Source organism: Apis cerana, linkage group LG7 (assembly GCF_029169275.1).
Source record: "Apis cerana isolate GH-2021 linkage group LG7, AcerK_1.0, whole genome shotgun sequence".
NCBI lineage: Eukaryota > Metazoa > Arthropoda > Insecta > Hymenoptera > Apidae > Apis > Apis cerana.
In genome coordinates, this window is record NC_083858.1 from 2,827,542 (window position 1) to 2,844,142 (window position 16,601).

A 16,601-nucleotide genomic window follows, 5' to 3' on the forward strand; every position below is an offset into this window, starting at 1 on the left:
CAGACACATCGTACACATATATAAAACTACATGCTGCTCAGTACCATATTTATTTGTGATTCAAACGTCACACTAAAAACAATTCCCCAGTCTTTAATTAGACAATAGAACGAGGCATAAGAAAATTGGTGAACTCGACGTTTAATGCGTATTTGCCGTTATTCTTAAGAGTAAGAGCCACCGTTTAAATACTAACCCTATTGTATACAGGATAAAATGAATACAATGTACGTATAATCTTTATTTCTATTTAAAAACTTGATAATATTAATAATCCAGATTATATTGATATAAAAAACAAGATAAAAAACATTAATTATTTAATTATTTAAATAAAAAAAAAAATGAAAAGGTAGATATAATACATCATGTATAATGAATATAAAAATATGTGTTTGTAAATAATTCATTTGATTAATTTTTGAAAAATGTAATATAATTAATAATTTATATATTGTTCAAGCTATTATAGAATTCATATATTTTTAGATTTTTTAATAAAGATAATATAGAAGAGTGAGTTAAAAATAATATTTAAGAGGCATGTACAATAAGATTAATTAATATAGACGGTATTATTAATAACGTAAATAGAGATATATTTAATTTATTTCGACAATAGAAGATAACAATTAACCTATTTATTATTCAATTCTTAGGGTAGCCATATTACGTTGGAACATTTCGATTGCGTAGTGAGCTCGAAATTTATCTCAAAATGAATTTACTATTGTCAGTGCAATATAAATTCATGGTTTAAGGATTTAGTTTTTAAATTTTTTTTTTTCATTTATATTTATTGAATAAAATATATAAATTTTTATTAATATCAATCTTTTACAATTTGTAACTAATATATTAGTAAATTTATAAATTGTAAGTTATAACTTGTAACAATGAACTGCGAATAGAGTTGGTGAATAAGAAGAACAAGTTTTGCCTTCTTTCATACCGTATATTACCGGCAAAAGTAGTGTGCAAAAAAATATTTATTTCCGTTTAATTAACTAAATTTAACTATTTTCAGAATAATTTAACAAAACATACATAATAATATAAATACAAATATATAAATATATATATATATAAATATTAATAATTTTTAAACATATTTGTTAATAAAACGTAATGTAAGGCATTATTAAATAGAATATTTACAATGTTTTGTATACGATCCATTAAACTTTTTCAAATATTATTTGACATAAAAACGCTAGTTACGACTCGAGAACAAAGGTTTGATAAATTACATAAAGGAGTATTTCTAATTACATTTTTCGTTGTTTTTTTATTCAAAAATTAAATTATAAATATTTTTAGCATCTGTTATGTATTATTTTTATTTTCAAAGTTTTCTTTAATTATGCAATATAAAATTATTTATTAAATTATTAAATTATTAATATATTGTTTATGAAAATAAATATTGATTTTAATAATTTTAATTATTTTCGTATATATCAAAATGTATATTCTGAATTAGGTTAGATTGATAAAAAATGAATTATTCAATTTATTCTTATATTATAAATTCATTGTTTATAATTTACAGAATCTTTAACAACTTTTGGATGTCTAAATATGCCAGGATGTGCAGCAGTTGGCTGCAACAATCGTAGTGAAAAAGGTTATATTATGAAATGTTTTCCACGTGATCCAAAATTAAGGAAAATTTGGCAAGAACGTGTAGCTAGAGCTGATTGGGAACCATCAAATAACTCATTTCTTTGCCACGTACATTTTGAACCTCAAGAGTGGTCTATAACTCAAAGTGGAAGAATTAGATTGAAAAAAAATGCAGTTCCTTCCATATTTACTGTGACATCTACTAGAAAATCTCCTAAAAAAAGAACAAAATTATTTGATGATATAGGTAAAAACATATTACAAGGTGAATATAATATAGAATACATGGAAAACGATATTGAACATTCATCTATTGAGCATTTAGAAGAGAAAGAATTGGATTTTCAGGAAACTGCTGAATCATCTATAGAACAATCTATTAAAAGTAATTTTAAATCTACCTATAAATCTATAGGAACTAAAAAAGAAGAGAATATTAATGTTGATCATCAAAAACAAAATATTGTAATGATTGCTGAAGATAATCTTACTGATATTAATAGTTTAATGGAGCAATATAATTTTGAAGTGCAATCAAGTGATAATAAAAAAGAAGTTGGATTGTCCTTAATTATGGAAAATTCAGAAACTACTCAGATACCAACTATTACTGTGAAAAATGAAATTAAAATAGAAGTTATGGATCATAATACATTTGAAGATAGTTATGATGAAATTGAAGAAAAATTAAAACAAATTTGTGATGGTGGAATTACTGAAGATGATTATAAAAATGAAAATGAGAAAAAATTAAAAATTAAGAATCAAAAAGAAGATGAAATTGAAGAAAAAATGGATACAAATAGTGAGTATACTAATGATGATCATAAAGTTGTTTCATCAAAAAAAAATGAAGTTGGTCATATACTTACAGAGAAAGAAGAAAATGTAGAAATAATTTTTGGCACTGAAAGTGGAGATGAAAAATCATCTATGTCTCAAAATATATCAAAAATAAATAAAATGGATAATAATACTTTAAAACATGATGAAATAAGTATTAAAGATGAAAAAAAGATTTTTAATGAGGATATAGAAGAAAATTTCACTAAAGATGAAGTACATGTTATACCAAATATAAGAGCAGCTATGAAACGTAAAAGAAGAACTAGGGAAGAAATAATGAAATCAATAAAAAAATCAATTAGAAGTACTTCAGATCAAGATGTTAATTCTTCAAGCAATAGTGAATTATCTGAGCAAGACACAGAAATCAGAAATGAATTATCATTACTTTCACAGGATATAAATGATGTTTCTAAAAATGATATAGAAGTAGAGACTGCTAAATTTGTTATCAAAGTAACTGGTGATCCTGATGATGTGACTGAAATTATTGAAGAATTATCATCTAATACAATAGGAACACAAATATCAAAAGAATTTAGTTCAGTTTCTAAAAATGAAGATGATGATACTGTTATTACATCTGTTATAACAGTATTATCACCTAAAAATCTTCAAGGAATTATTAATGGAGATTTTAATAATCCATTATTAAAGGATGATTATATAACTTCAAATAAAAAAGCATCAATAATATATATGAATCAATCTCCCTGTGAAGAAGTTATAAATTTAAATTCAATTCATAATTCTAAAACATATTCTTCCTGTTTTAAACATATATATTCTGATGAAGAAGAAAGACATAAGATGGGGATTAATTCACCATTACAAAATTGTAATGTACAAACTTCCTTGGAAAATAATACTGGTTGTGTTCCTTCAGATTATGAAGATCTCTTAGAGAGAATACAAATTCAAGAAGATGTGATTACAAAATTAACTGATCAATTAATTATTTATAAAGAATTAGAAAACAATATGAGAAATAAAAATAATGAACATGAAATGTTAACCAGAGAAATAGAATCTTCTAGAATTAATACAAGATCAAGTAATACACAATCTTCAATTATTAATAAGAAAAATTTAGAATCTAAACAAAGATTGATAGAAGATTTATCAAACAGAGTGAATTATTTTGAAGAAATGAATAAGAAATTAATGAAAACTGTAACATTGGAATCTCAACAAAAAAGAAAGCTTGAAGGACAAATTAAGCAAAAAGATAATCGAATAAAGGAACTTAATTGGAAATTAGAAAAAGCTTCAAAATACCTTGAAAGAGCAGAGAAAAACACAAATACTTATAGAAGGAAAATGTTAAACATGCAAACTATTATGAGAAGAAGAAAACTTTTAGATGAAAAAATGAGCAAATTTAATGAAATGTTAATAGAAACTTCTAAACAAGAATTTTCAGAAAAAGTTTTATCTATGGCAACAGAAATTAGAAAAGTTTGTGGAAGAAGTGGATATGATAAATTGCTTTCTTATGGATTTCCATTACCACCATTATCAGTTTTAAGAAAAGGAATTCTCAATGAAGATTTCACAGATCTTAATAAAAGTGACATAGATGAAGCACAAAATTCTATAAATATAAATGTTAAAACTGAAAAAACACATGATATAAATAATGAATCTGAAATAGATGAAAAAGATACAGAACTTCTAGATTCTGTTAGTAAAGTGACTGAATATGAAAGTGCAGAAACTGTAACAGGAACTGTGCAAGATATTTTTGACGAAAACAATGATGGTGATGATTTTAGTACAAATGAACTAAGAGAACATTTTATTTTACAACTAAATGCAGTTATGTAGCCATAATTTTGTATTTTAAATCATCTTTCTTTTATATCTTAAGAATATTTGTAATATTAAGTCATAAATACTTAGATAAAAGTTCTTCTATCATTGTACTATATGTACCATTGTGCTCTTAATAATTATATTTATTGTACAGTATCATCTGATGTTCTTACTTCAAATGTAAATATATATAAAAATATTATTATGTATGTATAATATAAAAGACCATTTTAATTAATGAATTGCAGTATTAAATCATTGCTCATGATTAATTTTTGGCATAATGGTCTATCTTAAAGTTATATATGTTTTACTTACTGAAATTAAGATTTATATTTTAACCTTTTCACAGTGAATTCTAAAGAAATACAGACATAAGTTGTTAAAAATAATTATATAATTATATTTCATATTTTAAATTTAATTTTATTATGCACAATGAAATTATTAAAATTTATTGGTTTTAAAAAATTAAAATTATGTTTTCTGTATTTAATATTAGAATTAATAAAAAAATAATTATTTTTAAATTTATATATTTTGAATTCTTTATAATTTTTTTTATACTGTTAAAAGGTTAATAGTAAAATAGAAACAGATCTATTACAAATTTATCTCTCTTTTCATATTTATCATTGTCAATAAGATATTGTAATGTTTATACATCAACAAAGTATTAAAGATGTACACAAATTTAATTATATTATTAAAAAACAGTAAGAATAGTAAAATTGAAATAATCTTATATGATTATTATAAATAATACTTTTACATAATTAAGTTTTATGCTTATTTTATGCTAATTACTTAATATGTGATCATTGAAACTATTTATATTATATAAGATATGTAACGTGTAAGTAATATTAAAATATTAATATTAAAATTACTAATGTATTTAAAGTATAACTATAAATTGTAAAAAAAAATATATTTGTCTCATTTGGATACACATAAAATAGAAAAAAATGTATAATAATAAATACACTTGATTATATGTGTGATTATATATATATATATTTTCTTTTTTTTTTTTTTTAATACAAGTTTTGTTAGAATAATTATAATCCAGTAGCAGATTTATTATTTATAACTTTCTTTTTTTCTTTTGATTTTCCATCCTTGGATCCAGCTACTTTATCACATTCACACCAAGGTGTAATCATTTTATCACACATTAGGGAAATATTAAGAACAGTTAATGGAGTATTCTCAATAGTCATTGTGATTGTTCCTAATATTTTATAAGAAACATTATTTAAACCAGTTTGACGATCCCGTTTTCTAGTAACTTCGCGTTGATTATAACATTTTATCATATCTCGTTTTCTATGATTTCTATCATGTATATGTCTAAAATAAATAATAATTATATAATAATTAATTTAAACATTCATATTAATATTTTAATACATATATAAATTGTATATAGATTGTTTATAGATATGCATCTTACTTGAATGTATTATGTGTTCCAGTAGATATATTTTGTGGTCTTATAACAGTTAGACCAGCTTCTTTTAATCTAACATAGAATTCATCATCTTCAAGACCCCATCCCCAATATTTATTAGACATTCCATTTACTTGTATAAAATGTTCTCTATAAAAATATTTTTTTTGTTTAAAGTAATTTATTTTAAACTTTTGTTTAAAGTATATATATATATATATAAAATAATTGTTATAATAAATACCTTTTAATGAGTAATATTCCACCAACAAAAGTTGAATAATGATATCTAGGATGTAATTCTGGAGAAGATACATGGAAAGGACCCTTATTTGGGAAAGAATATAATAATTCATCATTTATTGGCAACAAATCTACATCATGTATAGCTATGTAATCAAATTCTTTATTAATTTCAAGAAAACCTACATTTATAAGAGAGGCTCGATTAAATCTAAATCTATCAATCTGTAAAATTAAAAAGAATGTTATTATTATATTTAAATAATAATTAAATTTATCAATAATTATATTGATCAAAATATACCTGATTAAGTACAAATATATGATAATCTATATTTTGTTTATCTAAAAATTGTTTTATGTGAGGAGCAAATATTAACAATTCTTCAAAGCGATCTCGAAATGGCACAAGTATAGCTAAACGATGTAATGATTTCTTATAAACTTTCACAGCATTATTGTGCTGTTTATGATTATATTTATTTGATTGAGTAACTATTTCACATTTGCATTCATCTAAAATTATAAAATTTTAAAATATGTTTTAATATTTCATAATTTATTATTAAAATTATAAACTTACCAATACTCATAGGTGCAATACTTATCAGACATGAAATAATGAATGTGATTAAAATACAAGCAAATATATATTTAAATTTTATATTCTTCCAAACGATTTCCATACCGAATAATAAATTAAGTAAAATATCTTAAATTTCAAAATACATAAGATATTCATTGAACAGTCTTAAAAAAGATTTATTATTATGGTAACATTTTTTTATTCTAAGAAAATTAATAAAATATTAAATTTTTTATTCTTTATCTTATTTACAGTAGAGTATAAATAAAATTAATGTAAATTGCAATTTACATATTTGAAAATTATCGTTGCATCGATTTATTAAATGTGATCTTTGATATCACACTCAAATATTAAACAATTGTAACTTATAAAAGTTTGTTCTTACATATTTTTTTATAGATTATTAAATAAATTCGACAGTTGATGTTTATTTAATACCATTTTTCTTTGTTTGCAGTAGATTCATTGGTTATTAAATCGAAGAGATATTTTTTACATAAAATATATATATTTTTTATTTGATCACATTCATAATTATGGCACGTATTTAAATTTATTTCGTACATCATTGTATATTCAATATTGCTCTATTGAATGAACAAATAAGATTTATGCTGATACTAATAATAATTATGTATATTATAAAACAAATTATATCATTTGTATAGATACACATAAGCGACAGGATCGTTGCGAGTTTGCAATGACATGACAGTCGGAACGATCCTGTGCATTTTATTATTAGAAATATAAATCTCGAATCACAATAGCAAGATCGTAATATTGTATCGTTCTTATGCATCAGACTTAACTTTTGAGTATTTTTTGTAGTGTTTAATACATACTTTGATACATATATTATAATATTTAATATTTAAAATGAAAAAAAAAAAATATTGTGTTTTGTGGAAAAAAATAAAAAATTCTATTATTGATAATCTTGAATAACAGATTTATTTTTGCTTAAACTTTTGAATTTCAAACAAATAATCTTTTTAAACTTGTAATAATTTATTTAAAAATTAATTTATTTAAAAATAACTAAAATAATGATAATTATTATTATTATTTAAAATTAATTTACAGAAATGTTAATATTAAATTTATAATAAATTAAAATTATTTATTATTTATACATATTTTTTTACAACATATAAACAATCAATTTATTAGATTTTAATAAACCTTTTAATATGTTATGTTTATTTTATAGTTTTGAAGAATTTATATCAAAAAAATATTTTTATATTAAATATTAAATAATTAATACAAACAATGTTTTATTTCTAAATTATCAAATAACAATATTTTAATATTATTTAATTAATATTGTTAAATAAAATATTTTAATAAAAAACAAATAAATTATAAGTAAAATTTAACAGAAATATTCAGAAATATTCAAGAAATTCATGATTAACAAATTTATAATTAGTTTTATGATATTACATTACATAGATTACAATGATATATACTAAAATAAATACATAATATTTTTATTATTTATCAAACTATTTTATGTGATATAATTTTATTTAATTATAATATAGATTATTATATATTATATGCATATATATATATTTTTATATTTTTTTTTTATTTATAAATTTTTTAAAATATATATTATCAAATATTGAATATAATAATAATTATACCATAAAATTTATGAAATTATATTATAAATTTAATAATAGTTAGGTAAATTTTAAAAATATATTTTAAAATATCTATTATTTTTAAAATATATTTTATAAATATAAAGATGTAAATATATCAATTTCTGTAATCAATATATTTTTTTAATTATATTAGTTATATTATCATTAGTAATTGTTTTTTAAATAGTAATTGTTTCTGAAATAAATATATGAAAAATAAGAATAAAAATAAAAAAGAAAAATATATAAAATAATTTATATGAATTTCATTGATTTTTAACTTAATTTAAAATAAATAGCTACAGTTATATATTTTACAATATACCTACTTAGCGGTATCAATGAATAATATATATATATAGGATAATATAATACTATAGTATGTTTTTAAAGTGTCAGAGTGATGTTGATGAGTTGATGGGAGTGGTCTTTTGTAACAATTAATTTTTAGATGAAAGAAATATTAAAATGCTATCCAAAAATTGTATAAATCTAGCTTTAATATTTTTCAGTTTATTTTGTCGATTTATATATGGTATAAAAATTATTTTTTTTTTTAAATAATACTTTAATCGTGTTAAACTAACGCATTATTTTCTTCATTTAACCTTCCATACTCGAGAATGTGTTTTAAAATTATATTCTAATAACTAATATAATTAAAGAAAATTGATTGTAATTGAGTAATAATCTAATCTAGTTTAAATTTATTTATAGGACAGAATCTTAACAATACTATAACATGGTGTACAATATCCCAAGCTGAACAAGATAAGTGTAATGCATTTTCAAAGGCAGTTGATCGTGAAAAAGTATATTTTCATTATAACTATAGAAACATTTCTGTGCAATGCAAACAAGCATCAAACAAAGAAGAATGTATGACTATGTTGGATCAAGAAAAAGCACAAATAACAACTTTAGATCCTGGTGAAACTTTTATAGCAGGACGCTATCATAGCTTAATCCCATTTATGCAAGAAATATATGAAAATGGTCTGAATTATCATTATGCAGTAGCAGTTATTAAAAAAGGATCTTTAACAGATGTTCAGAGCTTACATGACTTAAGGGGTAAAAAGGCTTGTTTTGCTGGTCTTGGAATGCTTGCTGGTTGGGTTATTCCAATTTATACTGTAAATATAACTTATTTTTATTATATTTTTATATAATATGTATTTGATTTAAATAATTGTATTATTTTTTTGTTTTACATAGCTTATGAAACAAGGTGGATTAGAAATTGTTGATTGTAATAATCATGTTAAATCTGCAATTAAATATTTTGGACCCAGTTGTGCTGTAAATTCATTAATAGATAAATATAATCCATTAGGTATGATAAAAAATAATATAATAATTATTTAGATATAAGAAAAGATAGATTTTGAGTTTGAATTATATTCTCAAAATTAATATTTTAAACAACTTTTTATAAATAATTGCATTTGGTTTTATTTTTCCAAGATATTTATAATATTATTACATTGAATTCTATATATATCTATATATATTCATTTAAATATGTAAGTGCTTCTTATTTTATTACATTGCAGAATTTTTTTTATTAAAATGTTTAAATGTTTTTTATTGTTTAATAATAATATAATATGGGGCTGAAATTTTTAATATTTAAAAATAAAATTTGCATGTATTTATATGAAATATAATAAAATACATATGTATAGAAGAAAATTTTTTTCAACAAATCTTTAAGGAAATAAAATCAATTCTTAAAATTTCAATATTTTTTCATGTTTTGAATATGATTTTACCTGAGAATTTGTTATAATTAAATTCTGAATATTTTATAATTTAAAATTTTTATTCAATCTTATTAATATTATTATAAAGTTACATTTAAGAAAATGAAAACATATTTTTTTTTAAGTATGTAATATTGTACCAGAAAAAGAATTACTCCATATAATTTATTACTATATATTCTCTATATATTCAATATTCACTAAAATTTTTATTCAATTATTCAAAATTATTCAAAATTTTAATAATATATTTTAAATTTATCAAAATTGGCAAAGTATCTTTTAATTAAGATTATTACTAATAATATTATTTTATAAAACTTCTATATATTTTTTATTATAGTTGTTCTAAATTTTAGGTGATAATTCGGATCAGTTATGTAAATTATGTATTGGAAAATTACCTGGAGGAAGATGTACAATGTTGGATCCTTATGCAGGATATGAAGGAGCATTTAGATGTTTGGTAGAAGTAGGAGAAATCGCTTTTTTACAACATACAACTGTAGATGAAATGACATCAACATCATTTGATTTTAGTATGTTTATAGTAATTAAAATAATTTATTTTATTATCATTAAAATAAATTAGAATATTAGAGAATAATATTAATTTTTTTTAAGATTTTGTAAAGAAAGAGCAATTTGAATTGCTTTGTCGGGATGGTACCCGTAAATCAATTAATGAATATGAAAATTGTAATTGGGGTATTGTTCCTTCACGTGCTATAGTTACATCATCTGCTACAAAAGTTCAAACCCGTCGATTATATCAACGATTTTTAGAAGAAGCAGTCAAAGTATTGGGGAAAAATAATACAAATACGATTGATTTTTATAATAATCATTTCGAAAACCGATCTAATTTTAATAATAGATTTGGTGAAAAAAATTTTAATAGAAGCGAATATGTTAATGCAAATGAATATACTACAGAGAATTTTGGAAATCGTAACGGATATGAAAAAAGTTATGATGAAAATAATTTATATGCATGGGATAGAACAGAACCAACGAACATACAACCAATAGAAACTTTCAATTTATTTGAATCAGCACCTACATTTGGAATGCATCATAATTTAATGTTTTCTGTAAATATAATATTTTTTAAATATTTTTTTTTAATTTTTTTAATTTTATATAAGTTGTATAATTTTAGGATGTAGCACGAGATTTTGTTTCATTACCTGAGAAAGATCAAATGTATACTGGTTACTTAGGTAAATCTTTAGATCCAATATTAGAAATGCGCCGTTGTTCTGTTAACAAAATGACATTGTGTATTACATCTGATCCAGAAATGGAGAAATGTATAAAAATGAAGGTAATTTAATAAATAATATTTATATATATTTTATATATTTTATATATATATATATAAAATATATTAATATATTTATGGAATATTTTTAATCGATTCTATAAGCTAAAATAAATATAGAAATTGATATATAAAAATATCAATTAAAATTTATTTATTAACTTATAAACAATTTAAATTTCTGTTAGATAAAGTAAAATGGAAATAAAATGAACTACTTTATTTTATTTTTGTCATATCATCGCATTTTTTCATCATCTCATTTTATTCAATGCAATTTTCAATTGTATCAATTGCTTATAACTTAATAAATTAATAATTCTTAAAAACTTAATAAATCTTAATTAATATTTTTATATATTATCTTTTTTACTTGTTTATTTGTTATCATATATTATAAATTATATGTACAATATAATTATTAATATTTAATTTTTTTATTAGATAGCATTAAAAGCACAATTATTGAAGCCAGAATTAAATTGTCATAAAGGTCATAGTCAAATTCATTGTATGCAGGCTATTCAAAGTGGGTATGTAAACATATTTTAAACATTGAAAAAAAATTTATCAAAAATATTCAATATTCATATGGTTTATTTTATAAAAAAGAAATTTATTTTATCATAAAATTATTTTTCTTTCTTAGAATCGCCGATGTAGCAGTATTAGATACTAGTGACGTATACACTGCCGGTTTACGCTTCGATTTAATTCCGTTTATATCTGAAGTTTACAATTTACCTACGCCAGAATATTATGTAGTTGCAGTGGCAAAAGAAGAGGACGACAATACGGATTTAACTTATCTTAAAAATAAGTATACTTGTCATACAGGAATAAATACAGCAGCAGGTTGGGTATATCCATTAGCATATCTTATTTCTAATACTTGGATCAGAGGCTACGGATGTGATTCAGTTCGTGCTGCTGCAGAATATTTTAGTAAATCTTGTGTTCCGGGTGCGCTTAGTACCGAATACAATACAGGTAATTATAATTTTTAAAATAATTTTGATTACATTGAATTAAATTCATCGAAATTATATGTTGCAGGAGTACCATACGATAACATGTGTGACTTGTGCCATGGTGCAAGTTTCCGCTATTGTCGCAGAGATGCATCCGAAGACTATTTTGGATATACCGGTGCCTTTAGATGTTTAGTTGAAGGCGGTGGAGACGTAGCGTTTGTAAAACATACGACAGTTGCAGAAAATACTGATGGAAAACGACGAGAAATGTGGGCACGTAATACATTTACAAAAGATTTTGAACTACTTTGCCCAGATGGCACTCGTCGACCGACAACCGATTATGTACATTGCAATTTAGGGAAAGTCGCAGCGAATGCAATAGTTACTCGTGGTGGATATTATGGTTATAATGAAACACAAATAAACGCTTATATAAATTTATTTATTTATGCTCAACAATTTTATGGTAGAAAAGAACAGGACGAATTTAGTTTTAGTATGTTTTACAGTCCGCCACCTTACAGTGATTTGATTTTCCAAGATGCTACGCAACAATTGGTGATAATACCACCAGAAAAAAGAGAATTTAGTGCGTATTTAGGTCCAGATTTTATGAGAGCTAGAAGAATCGTAGATTGTAGAGCTGGTGCATCAGCTATAAGACATTCAATATTATCTACGATAGTTATGATTATACTTACTTATATGTTTAGTAGATAAAAGATTCGACAATTTTTTTTTTTTGAACAAATGAATCTTTGTTAAATAATATAATATAAGTATGTGCATTTGATGAAAAAGAAAAATTTTTAAAAGATTTAGCTATATTTACCAGTGCCTTAATAGTGCATTTGTATGGAATACGTTCACAAATTAATTATATTTTTTGTACTTTATATACAGATACATCATTAACTAAGTAAATATGGTAATGTAGTAAATAGTTTTCCATAATATTTATATTATCATTTTGCGAATTTAAGACTAAGATAATATTCCGTCCTTTTTCGACATTTTATAAGATAAGATTTTACTGCATGTAATAATTGTCGTTCATTAATGTTACCGTTATTATGCCGTCCATTAATATTTTTATACTTATTGAATAAAAGATAGATTTATGATGTCTTACTTATCTTGTCTTACTTACTATCTTTTCATTTTATCCAAAATTATATGAATTCTACATTTCATAATCCCTTATATTGATGTGTAATTTTTAACCCTTCATTTTCCATGTATTTTTTCTCACAACTTTTTGCTATTTGTCAGTTCTTTAAGTCTCTTTTTCACTATTAATATAAATAAATATTATAATTAATCCGAAACTTTGTAGTTAATAAAAATAATATATAAAAGTTAAGAATAAGGACCTAAGGAAAATAATCGAACACCTATTTTCTTCGGTAATATAATTGGTGAATCTTTTAATGTTATATTCATCATAGAATTTCCTGATTGATGCGCTCCTTTAAATTTCTTCGTTTTTAAAGTTTTATGTGGATAAGTGATAATTTTCTGATTCGATGAAATAGATTTTTTTACAGCATTATATTTTCTGACAGAACAGTTTGCCTTAACGTTGGCAAAAAAAATTAAATTAAATTAAATTAATAAATCATAGAATAGTTTTTAAAATTAAAAACAATAAAAACGAAAAATAATAACACTTACGTTAGAGAGATGTCTCTTATGTTGTAGTTCATGTTTCATAGATTTAGGTTGTGCTAAGATATCGATACGTCTCATATTTCTTACAGATTTCCGTTTTTTTTTATGATGTCTCTGAAAATAAATAAATGGTATCTTGTATTTGTACGTATATCTCTCTATATATTTATTAATTTTCATGTTTTTCTCTTCCCACTTTCAAGGAAATTAAGGAGAATTTATCGATTAAAATGATACGAGTGTAATAATAAAAATAAAGCGTTTCATTTTACTTTTTTCATCTTTTTGTCTTGTAAGGAATTGTCGATATTTTCTAGGATATTTGTACTTTTCACTTTCCTAGGAGCACACCAATAAGTTTTTCGTTTATTACGAGGCTTTTTGATGACAGATTTTTCCGTTATTTTATCTCTGTTATACGAAAAATTTGATCAGTGAAAACGAGAAAAATAGGGAAATACAAAAAATGGGAAATATATTTACTCCGTTTTGAACATCTTACAACAATAATTTAAAAGATTAATTTCACAATAAAATAGATTTTGTTCACAGTTACTGATCTATTGCCGAAAAGAATTGAAGTTTGCAATTATCTTATTTTACGATCACTTCACTGTCACATATCATATTTAAAATAAAGTTTTCAAAATTTTCTGTCTTATCACAATTTACTTTAAATTTTCTATTGTCATTTCAAGCATTGCAAATCTTGAATTAAATAATAATTTAACGATCAAATGAACGATATGAACACGGATGCCTGTCAAGATAATGTACCAAGATATGAAAAATTAGCAAAGCCGAAAAAAAGAATAGATAAAGTCAATAATTACAACGCCTTCAATGTAAGTTATTAACAACTATACCGAACCGTATTTTGGATAGAGCGCGAGTATTTTAATTCGATCAATATTTCAGGTAAAACGTGGTGCTTTGTCGTATCAAATTACAGACTCGTTAAACAAACTAGCTCAACCTAAACGAAAACCAAATGTGTCCAATACGTCCAATTTCAGCGCGAAAACTTCTCCAACTGCAGGTAACGTAACTTGGGGAGAGAGCTCTCCAAGTATCACCTTCACTTTTTACCTATAATTTCTTTTTCTATATAAGAATTGGAGAATTATCGCGTGAGAAAGATTTGTTAAAGGGGGAAAAAAAAGAAAAAAAGTGAGTGTAATTTTTGGAGAGCTGGCATCGCCAAGCATTTTGAAATAGCATTTCAATATATCGGGTGTAGAGAAACGAGACCGGCAAACGCCAAATCTTTCGTTATGCAATCATTCAATTATGGAATTATTCGTAGTGAAGCAAGGACATCACAAATTGATAAATAGCAGCGAACAATCGAAGGATGCACAAGAGTCGAAGAAGAAGAAATTTTTATTAGACACTTATGCCCGTATTACCGCAGCAAGGAATAAAGGATGCTCGAAACGTTTGCACGAACTCGCAAAACCGAAAAATTATATAAATATGAATCACAATGGGACTTACGAAGATTTTGAAAATTACTTTCAAACGATTAACAAATACAACGCGAGATCGCCACTTTTAAAGAAAAGATAAAAAGAATTGTAAATTTGATCATGTAATGTAATATAAACAATATCAAATAAACACTTTGACATTTCTATCTTTTAGCTTTTATTCGACATGAATATTCGTATCGATGGAAAAACAAACGAACGCTTGTCCCTTTTTTCTTTTTTTTCAAATCTTGTTCAAAACTTAATTCACATACAACACGAATATAAATAAATAAATAAATAAATAAATAAATAAATAAAAATAAACAAAATGAAATAGTGACATTGAAAATGGATAATTTAACGTAACAGTGGATACCTATATAAAAATAAACACAATTAAAAATGTTACCGTAACGACACATCTTGATACCTAATATATTCCTAATCTTCATCCGATCGAAATCTAAAAAAAAAAAAAAAAAAAAAACTATTTAACCTGCAATCAAATAGCAATAGAGATATTCGTTAGCAAACTATAGAAACGTTTTTCTCTCTATCCTCTTCTCGAATTTGTAATCCTCCAAAATAAACTTTTGAAAAATGCCTCCAAGAATGAAACCTCCGAAACCCGCAAGGGAACCAGAAAAACCCCCAAAAAGAGCGAGAGAATTGACTCCTAGACCGGTTGGTAGAGCTAGAAAAGTAAATAAAACAAAACATAAAATAAAGTAAGGAAATTTCTTCTATATTAATGTTTTTATCAAAAATTATTTTCATTAATACAATGAATACGTTAATAATAGGATGTTCAATATAAACGGAATCAGACGTTTCAATGAAAATGAACGCAAAAAATTTCGATAGATCTTTCTTGAATTTTCCAAACCGTTCCACTGATATATCAACATCCTGTTATAAAATACAATTTATAAAATATGTAAACATATACATATATATATATAAATCCTGTATAATTGATTTTTAGAAAAGTAAGGACTAAATTAAAATTGAAAGGATGGCTAGCGACACCGGCTGATTGGACGCGTTTCGACGCCTGGGCGAAAGTCAAAGCTAAGCCGAAGAAGTTGCCGGAGCTGGAGCCAATAGTTTAGCACTCGGTTTATCATCCAAGCGATTGGCAAGCAATTGGTTAATTTTAAA

The 16,601-nt window shown here is 23.4% G+C and overlaps 5 protein-coding genes across 11 annotated transcripts; 3 read left to right on the forward strand and 2 right to left on the reverse strand.

Moving 5' to 3' along the window:
• The first annotated feature begins 87 nt into the window (after nucleotides 1–87).
• LOC107998434 (putative leucine-rich repeat-containing protein DDB_G0290503) lies at nucleotides 88–4,529 on the forward strand. 6 transcript variants are annotated; one of them, XM_062077631.1, is made up of 3 exons: nucleotides 702–1,483; nucleotides 1,553–2,431; nucleotides 2,501–4,529. In XM_062077631.1, the coding sequence occupies exons 1-3, from the start codon at nucleotides 1,414–1,416 to the stop codon at nucleotides 4,297–4,299; spliced, it is 2,748 nt and encodes a 915-aa protein (XP_061933615.1). In that variant the 5' UTR covers nucleotides 702–1,413; the 3' UTR covers nucleotides 4,300–4,529. The 6 variants fall into 6 exon arrangements, with proteins under 6 accessions (XP_016913192.1, XP_061933617.1, XP_061933618.1 ...); XM_017057703.3 differs by lacking the exon at nucleotides 702–1,483 and adding an exon at nucleotides 88–227 and having other exon boundaries at nucleotides 1,553–4,529; XM_062077633.1 differs by lacking the exon at nucleotides 702–1,483 and adding an exon at nucleotides 334–352 and having other exon boundaries at nucleotides 1,553–4,529.
• A 750-nt stretch (nucleotides 4,530–5,279) lies between these two features.
• LOC107998423 (beta-1,4-galactosyltransferase 7) lies at nucleotides 5,280–7,508 on the reverse strand. 2 transcript variants are annotated; one of them, XM_017057687.3, is made up of 6 exons: nucleotides 6,567–7,508; nucleotides 6,288–6,499; nucleotides 6,170–6,208; nucleotides 5,985–6,067; nucleotides 5,744–5,890; nucleotides 5,280–5,640 (listed from the first exon to the last, which is right to left on the reverse strand). In XM_017057687.3, exons 1-6 carry the CDS (start codon nucleotides 6,667–6,669, stop codon nucleotides 5,349–5,351), a joined length of 876 nt encoding a protein of 291 aa, XP_016913176.1. In that variant the 5' UTR covers nucleotides 6,670–7,508; the 3' UTR covers nucleotides 5,280–5,348. The 2 variants fall into 2 exon arrangements, with proteins under 2 accessions (XP_016913176.1, XP_016913175.1); XM_017057686.3 differs by having other exon boundaries at nucleotides 5,985–6,208.
• A 1,081-nt stretch (nucleotides 7,509–8,589) lies between these two features.
• On the forward strand, nucleotides 8,590–13,428 carry LOC108002332 (transferrin 2). Its single transcript, XM_017063955.3, has 9 exons — nucleotides 8,590–8,765; nucleotides 8,948–9,366; nucleotides 9,449–9,566; nucleotides 10,356–10,535; nucleotides 10,621–11,090; nucleotides 11,159–11,323; nucleotides 11,765–11,853; nucleotides 11,970–12,310; nucleotides 12,377–13,428. The coding sequence occupies exons 1-9, from the start codon at nucleotides 8,699–8,701 to the stop codon at nucleotides 13,015–13,017; spliced, it is 2,490 nt and encodes an 829-aa protein (XP_016919444.1). The 5' UTR covers nucleotides 8,590–8,698; the 3' UTR covers nucleotides 13,018–13,428.
• On the reverse strand, nucleotides 12,721–14,862 carry LOC108002331 (uncharacterized). Its single transcript, XM_062077652.1, has 5 exons — nucleotides 14,452–14,862; nucleotides 14,241–14,379; nucleotides 13,972–14,082; nucleotides 13,671–13,872; nucleotides 12,721–13,589 (listed from the first exon to the last, which is right to left on the reverse strand). The coding sequence occupies exons 1-5, from the start codon at nucleotides 14,463–14,465 to the stop codon at nucleotides 13,546–13,548; spliced, it is 510 nt and encodes a 169-aa protein (XP_061933636.1). The 5' UTR covers nucleotides 14,466–14,862; the 3' UTR covers nucleotides 12,721–13,545.
• LOC108002333 (uncharacterized) lies at nucleotides 14,685–15,602 on the forward strand. The gene is made up of 3 exons (XM_028668999.2): nucleotides 14,685–14,813; nucleotides 14,887–15,007; nucleotides 15,275–15,602. Exons 1-3 carry the CDS (start codon nucleotides 14,706–14,708, stop codon nucleotides 15,535–15,537), a joined length of 492 nt encoding a protein of 163 aa, XP_028524800.1. The 5' UTR covers nucleotides 14,685–14,705; the 3' UTR covers nucleotides 15,538–15,602.
• The last annotated feature ends 999 nt before the right edge of the window (nucleotides 15,603–16,601 follow it).

Coding starts and splice junctions, on each gene's coding strand:
- LOC107998434 (XM_017057702.2), top strand. CDS start 1,414: ATGAAAATAAATATTGATTTTAATAATTTTAATTATTTTCGTATATAT. Junction 1,484..1,552: donor AAATGTATATTCTGAATTAG/GTTAGATTGATA, acceptor TATAATTTACAG/AATCTTTAACAACTTTTGGA.
- LOC107998423 (XM_017057686.3), bottom strand. CDS start 6,669: ATGGAAATCGTTTGGAAGAATATAAAATTTAAATATATATTTGCTTGT. Junction 6,209..6,287: donor ATATATTTGTACTTAATCAG/GTATATTTTGAT, acceptor TTAATTTTACAG/ATTGATAGATTTAGATTTAA. Junction 5,641..5,743: donor GGAACACATAATACATTCAA/GTAAGATGCATA, acceptor TATTTATTTTAG/ACATATACATGATAGAAATC.
- LOC108002332 (XM_017063955.3), top strand. CDS start 8,699: ATGCTATCCAAAAATTGTATAAATCTAGCTTTAATATTTTTCAGTTTA. Junction 8,766..8,947: donor ATTTTGTCGATTTATATATG/GTATAAAAATTA, acceptor ATTTATTTATAG/GACAGAATCTTAACAATACT. Junction 11,324..11,764: donor AGAAATGTATAAAAATGAAG/GTAATTTAATAA, acceptor TTTTTTTATTAG/ATAGCATTAAAAGCACAATT.
- LOC108002331 (XM_062077652.1), bottom strand. Junction 13,873..13,971: donor ATAAGAGACATCTCTCTAAC/GTAAGTGTTATT, acceptor GCCAACGTTAAG/GCAAACTGTTCTGTCAGAAA. Junction 13,590..13,670: donor TGTTCGATTATTTTCCTTAG/GTCCTTATTCTT, acceptor TTATATTAATAG/TGAAAAAGAGACTTAAAGAA.
- LOC108002333 (XM_028668999.2), top strand. CDS start 14,706: ATGAACGATATGAACACGGATGCCTGTCAAGATAATGTACCAAGATAT. Junction 14,814..14,886: donor ATAATTACAACGCCTTCAAT/GTAAGTTATTAA, acceptor TCAATATTTCAG/GTAAAACGTGGTGCTTTGTC. Junction 15,008..15,274: donor GAAAACTTCTCCAACTGCAG/GTAACGTAACTT, acceptor AATTATTCGTAG/TGAAGCAAGGACATCACAAA.